The sequence below is a fragment of the Pezoporus occidentalis genome, unplaced genomic scaffold (assembly GCF_034315485.1).
Source record: "Pezoporus occidentalis ecotype Australia unplaced genomic scaffold, CSIRO_AGI_Poc_V1 ctg81, whole genome shotgun sequence".
Taxonomy (NCBI): Eukaryota; Metazoa; Chordata; class Aves; order Psittaciformes; family Psittacidae; genus Pezoporus; species Pezoporus occidentalis.
Window position 1 is genome coordinate 6,676,544 of NW_026916170.1, and position 7,652 is coordinate 6,684,195.

At 40.0% G+C, this 7,652-nt stretch overlaps 1 protein-coding gene across 4 annotated transcripts in view; it reads right to left on the reverse strand.

Annotated features, from left to right (window-relative positions):
* CTPS2 (CTP synthase 2) overlaps positions 1-7,607 on the reverse strand; it is a 67,341-nt gene extending 59,734 nt beyond the window's left edge. Inside the window, exons 1-5 of one of the 4 annotated variants that reach the window (XM_062603739.1) lie at positions 7,261-7,607; positions 4,619-4,824; positions 1,898-2,068; positions 1,515-1,615; positions 38-154 (exon numbers count right to left, since the gene is read on the reverse strand). In XM_062603739.1, coding sequence (XP_062459723.1) covers positions 38-154; positions 1,515-1,615; positions 1,898-2,068; positions 4,619-4,784 — 555 coding nt within the window. In that variant the 5' untranslated portion in view covers positions 4,785-4,824; positions 7,261-7,607. Of the gene's footprint in view, positions 1-37; positions 155-1,514; positions 1,616-1,897; positions 2,069-4,618; positions 4,825-6,864; positions 7,084-7,260 lie in introns of those variants that run through there. The other 3 variants (XM_062603740.1, XM_062603738.1, XM_062603741.1) reach the window with 3 other exon arrangements.
* Between the last annotated feature and the right edge of the window lie 45 nt (positions 7,608-7,652).

Genomic DNA, 7,652 nt, shown 5'->3' on the forward strand with positions numbered 1-7,652 from the left:
CACTTTAAAATCTATTTTATCAATTTTAATAACTTACCTGTGGTACTAGACTAACATGGATATTACAGAAATTCTCTTTTTTTGCTTTGAACTGAAACTGTCTAAATGCCTCAATGAATGGCATTCCTTCAATATCTCCAATAGTTCCACCAAGCTGAAAAAGAAAGCTTAGATATGTCAGTGTCGGAAAGCAAAAACAAACCAACCAAACTAAAGTCTACCTCTACCAAGTTTTCTGAAATATTTACCTTCAAAAAAAAAAAAAAAAGACAATTGAAACTTGCAGGCACACTCTGCAAAGAGCCCTGATCTATTCTGCATATTTGTTTCCTGTGGAAAACAGAACAATTTTCAAGTTTTTTTATATTCACTTTACATCAAACACATACGCTTCCCCTGGGAAGATGAGTGGTGCTACTGAATAATACATGCTTTGACGATGCCTTGGAAGTGGTAAACAAGTAATCAATAGTGAAGGATAAAAGCTTCCAAATAAGGCAGAAGCAAAGCAACATCTCCCTCTACGGGAGTCACCTGTATTACACCCCAGGCTCCTGGCAATCTCTGGCAGTTCTGTCCAGTGAGCCAGGTCAACTGTGAGGGCTGACAATGAGCAATGCTGACAGTATGAACCACAACTATTTCAAACTAAAGTTTTGGTTTTTTTGACAACTACTCAGAATATGTGCTTTTAAAGAGTTTACACACATTAAGGAGAAACCCAATGACTGCTGTTGTGTTTTACTTCGGGTTTGTTTTGGTTTTTTTTTCCCCCTAACAGGCTTTGCAATGATTGTGCTTACATCTGCTGCTTTGGATGGCATGCAACTAATTGTATAGGCAAAACACACAAAAACCCTTTATTTTCCTGTCTGTCAGATTAATGAACAGTTGTGAGCAACAAAATACAGGCATTTAGCGGTATTACCATAACTTTCCAACATTGATAAAAGCCATATGGACAACATGAAGTAATACCTGACATTATGCAAGACTTTCTATATTACCAAACCAACACCCAATACAAAGTCCCTGTTACAAAGACAGGAATTAGATGTCTTTCAAAGACACAAAGAGCTGAAGTAGACTAAGCACTGAATAAAGCAGTGTTTAGCACCTACGTCTTATGGAGTAGTCATATTTCATGACTGTTCTGTGCCATCAAGTGGCCTTTGACAGAATTGCACGTTTGTGCTCACCCAGTAGCAGAAAACTTCAGACTACATGACACACATACTCAGTCTAACTCCTTCAAGGTTTTGCAAAGGGAAAACTCTTAAGCAGCTTAGTTTCAGCAGTGTTCTAGAAGGGATTTAGTCAAGTAAACAGAAGCTGTAGGGATAAAGACTACACCTGTCATTTTCAGAACAAACCAAAGAAAATATAATGTGCCTTTGCATTGCTGCTCTCCATAAAACTTCAGTCTGACCTTTTTAGAGTAAGCAGCAAGGAGAAAACAAGCTAGCTGTTTTGTGTTCATTGTGAATATATATCCTAAAAGATTCTATACTTGCCTCAATTACACAAATTTGTGGTTCTTTTCTGTCATCATCCACTGGAACTTTTGCCTGATTCATTACCCATTCCTGAACGGCATCAGTGATGTGTGGAACAACTACAAGAAAAAAAAACAAAGCAAGCAAGCGTATCTTGAGACCCACATGCCAGATTTTGCATGCAAAAGGGGGAAAATAAGCAAAAATATCACAAGGAAACTAGTAGTTCCTTTTTCTATTTGTCTTTTCCTTGAGCCCAGAAGCCAAACATTACAGGAATATGCCCAAAACTCTTGGGAAAGAGAAAGGAATAAAGTGACGCAGCAGGGTATAGCTTGTTCTAGCTAATCGCTTCAGCAAAGACTGAACGGACAAGTATCCCACAGAATTAAGAATATCACCTTGAACGGTTTTCCCCAGGTAATCACCATGTCTTTCTTTATTAATGACATGCTGATATATTTTTCCAGTGGTGATATTGTTGTCTTTATAGAGACTGATGTCCAAAAATCTCTCATAATTTCCCAAATCTAAGTCAACTTCTCCACCATCATTCAATACAAAAACTTCACCTGAAAAAATAAAGAGAAAACCAACAGAAAAGCAGTAAAATAATGAGGAATTATTAAACACACAGCAGGAACACCACAAACTTCTCTTAAAATTTATGAAATATTTTTTAAAATGATGTATTACAACAACGTATCAATAAAGCACATGATGCAGCTCAATCTGCATTGTCATTCTGTGTGACCTGGATATTAAGTCTTTACTTTTAGTCTACCCCTCAGTCACATATAGTTTGCAAATAAGTTTAAATTACATTGCCAAAATATTTAAGTGACTTAAAACATTTAAGCAGCATTTTAACAGCATACTACAACCCCTGATTGGAAGAAAACAATCTCCAGGAATCATAAATCAACAACAAATAAAACAGCAATTTGCAAAACACTGCTTTTATAAGCATGAATTATTATGCATGTTCAAAGTGTTTCACTGTAAATTCTTGTTGGTTGGATCTATTTTAATGATTGTGGCTTGGACCAGGAGTAAAGTCAGGCTAAACATAAATGCTTCTTCAAGCATGACCACTGTTTCTTATTCAGTTGTTTCATCTTGTACATTTAGTACACTATGTCCACACCAAGCGTTCTGATCCTGAAAAATCTAACTAAAATATTCTTCGGGTTCAGATTTTTCGTAGACCTCTAAAGAGTCTCTAAATTCTAAATCTAATCAACTTCTGAAGGAACTAAAGTTGCTAGATCTTGATGTAAGGCTGGAAAGCTTTTCAGAAAAAAAAACAAAATATTTTGCCATGACTCAATAAACCAATGGTTAAACAAATTATGGAACCAGTGCACAAGGAGAAAAGAGTCCTCCTGAAAGGGTAGTGTGGACTACAGAAATATATCTTGCTAAGACACAACAGTCCAATGAAGAGTTTAACAAAAGCCACGAGGATGATCAGGGGACTGGAGCACCTCCCATGTGAAGACAGGCTGAGAAAGTTGGGGCTGTTCAGCCTGGAGAAGAGAAGGCTGCGCGGAGACCTCATAGCAACCTTCCAGTATCTGAAGGGGGGCTATAGAGATGCTGGGGAGGGACTCTTCATTAGGGACTGTAGTGACAGAACAAGGGGTAATGGGTTCAAACTTAAACATGGGAAGTTTAGATTGGATATAAGGAAGAAGTTCTTTATTGTGAGGATGGTGAGGCACTGGAATGGGTTGCCCAATGAAGCTGTGAATGTTCCATCCCTGGCGGTGTTCAAGGCCAGGTTGGACAGAGCCTTGGGTGACATGGTTTAGTCTGAGCTGTCCCTGCCCATGGCAGGGGGTTGGAACTAGATGACCTTAAGGTCCTTTCCAACCCTAATTATCCTATGATTCTGTGATTCCATGCTTACAAAAGGGTAGAAGACTTATCCCTGATCCTGAGAGGCACTGACTACGTTCTCTAATACTAAGTTATCATCTAAGCCAGACACAGAGTGGAACCAAGATTTCTCATATGTAGGCCTTGGAAGAACTAAAAAATATATTACTAAAAAACCTCTTATGTTAACCAGAAATCTCTAAATTAAAATCCTGTGACTCAATCATATTTCTGCCAAAATGTTAACAAAAGAAGCTTGCCATTTTGGCATGTGTGAATTTCTACTTACTATCCAGAAAGCTGATGTTTCTTCACAAACATTAAGAAACTCTTAAGTGAACAGAATGGGGGGGAATATCATGTGGGTATTACTTGCCCTAAAGTCCCCTCTTCCCCTGTACCTGATCTAATTAGTTAAATTTTGCTTTTGGGGAGAGGTCTGATGTGCTGTGCTCTTCCACTTAAAAAAGCAAAGTGGTCTTGTTTTAGTTGAGATATGTTTACCTCCAGTTTCAAAACTTTTGGACTAGACTAAAAGTAGGCAGAAAAAAATCTAACAAATAAAAAGAATTAGAAATGTCTATTGGCTGAAGGTACTTTGGAACTTTAAAACATCATTTTTAATAAATGTCTAAGTAACAAGCCAGAGAACTGAAGGAACAGGCAACATTACAAATATTGACAGACTGACCTGCTGCTCATCAGCAATGTAGTCAATACAATCAAGTTAGTTTAGAGAACTAACCAAACAAACTAATGGTATTATTAAGCTTCTCTGGTGGTTTTGACTAGATCCTTATAGATTTAGATGAGAACTTAATCTAACCCTCATGAAGACATTTACACTAGAAAGCGCTGACACCTGACACCCAGATAACAGCATTCATAAGTAACTGCTAACTACTTCAGTTTCAAATAAGTTTTATACCACTATTCTATTTTTTTTAATCAAGTTGAACTGAAAATAACTGAACAAGGCCTACAGCTAGGATTTTCCTAACAAAATGGGATTTTGTAGAAATGAAGCACCTACTTCCAAAAGTATTTTCAACAGATAATCTCTTTTTACTTAGAGCAGACAATGCTCTTGAGAACACATAGCAAGGAAGGAATTTGCATTGCAAAATAGAGTATAAAATTACTAACTACTACTGTTGTTTGTTTTTTTAAAGACACCATAAACACCACCCTACTAAGAATACAAATATTTATGCAAAACAGAACAGCACTGCTCTCCATACCATGTTCATACGGTGAAAAGGTTCCAGCATCTATGTTTATGTAAGGATCAATCTTGATTGCAGTGACACGCAGACCACATGATTTCAATATGGTGCCAATGCTGCTTGCAATGATCCCTTTGCCAATGCCTGAGATGACACCACCAGTTACCAGAATGTACTTCATCGGAAAATCAGCACAAGCACACAGATCTCAAGCTGAAAATCTAAAATGACAAAGACATACATCTGATGAATGCAAATTCATGTTAGGAAAGAACACAGTCTCAGTAAACAAAGAATCTAGGTTGAAATGACCTTTGGAAACAGACAACAAAAATTACCATTTTGGAATCTGGGAGCAGGATTCATCTCTCCCATCTTACAGTCCAATCCATAAGCATAAATCTACTCCATAGGCAATGGAAAACCAGATACCATTTTGATACATTGCCCCATGGATGTGCCAGAGAAACACAGTTCATCTGCCATATCCCTCTCCTGTGACAGGAAAAGCCACCTAAGTTTCAGAATCACATGTCAGGCAAGACAAATCTCACCCTGAATTTTTTTTCTAAAGCAGTTGATAACTTCACATTTTAAGAATTTAGCTCATTGCTACATTAGCCAGAACACTCACATGCTCTATCCAGTACCTTTACCTTTAAAAAGTGACTGTAGCTTCAAAAATTTATTAAAACTGGGCTATAGCATCCACCCCACTTTCCAGTAGCTTTCACTCCTCCAATTCATAGTGTATCAACTGTTTCACCCGAAGTCTTACAGTATCCTATAGATCAACAGAACATGAGACCAAGAAAGAAAAACTGAACCAGAATGTCTGTATTTATAATACCCTTAGAGTCCTTCCTTCACAGTCCTACCCATTCTCCCTCTCCGTGTAATTACTCTGAGAGAAAAAAAAGAATCACTTAGCATGTGTGGACTGCAATGCAGAGGAACAGTTAATGCTCTTCTAGAAAACAACATTTTATTCATTTTAAGTTTCACATTTAGAGAAAAGCCCATGACACTCATCATGCATTCAGAATAGCAGCCCTGGATAAAGCAGCTCTGAGACCTATAGCATGGCCAACTTGTCAGAGCCTCTGTTTCCCTGTCTAGACCATGAAATAAATTATTCTTCACAGGACGGAACTGTGAATACCCAACAAACCTCATACCCTAAAAAAAGAAACACAACAGTTAATGCCAATTATGTGTGGTGAAGCCTCAATCAGATACAATACCATTTTTCCCATCACTCTGGAATAGTACCAGCATTGGCAACAACAGCTATTCAAGTACAGAAACTTACTCTCTTGAAAATTTGGTTCTTTGTAAGAGACCTATAATGAAATAAGGGATTCAAATATCATACTAGATAAATCATATGACCGGGAGGAGAATAATGTAGTAGATGCTAATACACATATCCCACTTTGCACTGTGTAGGAGTATGAATAGTAAAGTATCCAGAACTATTAAGAAAAAGATGAAGAAACCACCCCCTAAACATTCTGATAATTACTATCCTAACTAGAAAGGTTTCTTCCTTGTTGCTATGATCTGCTGTTCGCACCAGCTTCTGTTGATGTTGTCCCTGCTGGTCGTCTCCTTCATCTGGCTTTCAGACAAGCCTAGATTTTGCCACCATTTTTCCACCCCATCTGAAACAGGATGATGTATCTCATTCATAGTCACATTCATATTACATTCAGGCAGCTGTGGAGGCTAATCAGTGGAGTAATTTTTCCATAGTGGCAGCATGGCTCACCAGAGCAAAACTTCTAAAGTCATGAAAATCTTTTCCTTACTCAAGCACTGAATTCATCCAAAGCAACATGCAAAAACACATGACCTAAGAGAACTCAGTATAAATCAACACAGCATGGTTTTCAGCTGCTGGCAGTAAGCAGCAGCTAGTGAATGCACTTTGTAAGCCTTCCTCTTACTATACTGAAGACAAGGCCTAGGTCCTCAGAGAGACTCCTCTTAGAGTTCAAGAATATAAAAATGTCATCAATGTCATCATTCTTGATAACAGGAACTACTAAATTATTGTTTCCTTGTTAACATGGACAAAAGGAAGACTACAGGCATCAAAAATATTTAACTGAGGAGAACAGGTTCAATCAGGAATTAACTTTCTCCTGCTATTTTAGTATTCAATTTATTTTAGTAGCCTAGAATTTTAAGAGAAGTTATTTCGACAACAGGTATAAACCTCGAGCACATGCTGCTTCAAAACTCATGAGCCCTATTACCTTGCTTAGAGGAACCACAATGAAGAGCCCGCTGTGATTTTAGCAAGAACAGCGACTTTCCAGCAGCTTAAGGAAATACATAGCTTACTTCCAATAGAAACAAAGGACTCCAGGTGGTTCGGGAAGCTACTTGTAAAAGGAGAATGAAAGAGTTAGGGGAGGGAAAGCAGAAAGCGAATACTGGGAAAAGACATTTTGTTGGTAACAGGAAATCAGCACAAGTGGAAAGGAACATTTACTCTGTTCTGCCCCAACAGAAACTTGCTGCCTTCAGCAGCAACTTGGAAGCGCTCCACCCGAAAACTGCTGCGCCACAGCAGGCTGCAGCCGGTCCCGGCAGAGGGGCTGCCCTCACCCGTCAGCGCCGGGTGGCCGTTACCTCGGGGCGGCCGTTACCTGAGGGCCAGGTGCGGGGCGTGAAGTGCCCTCAGAGGGCTGCCGCTGAGCAGAAGCCGGGCCGGGAGGCAGGCCGGCGGCGCAGAGGATCGCGGCAGGGCGGGGGAAGAGAGTGCCAATCTCCTCCCAGGCTCCTGTGAGTCACCGGACTGCGACTCGCCGCCCCGCGACACCTTTGCGGTCTTAAAGGCGGATGGCTGTCCCACCAAGATGAGGTGCGCCCGCTGCGTGGTAACCACTGCTGGATCACCGCCAGGGTCTGCCGAACTCAAGCGAACACCCGGAGGAGAAGCAGCACCTCTCCACAGAGGACGGCGAAACCCCACGACAGCAGCCCTTACCGGCCCCGCGCCGCACAGTAACCCCGTCAAGGCGGGGAAAGGCATCCGCGG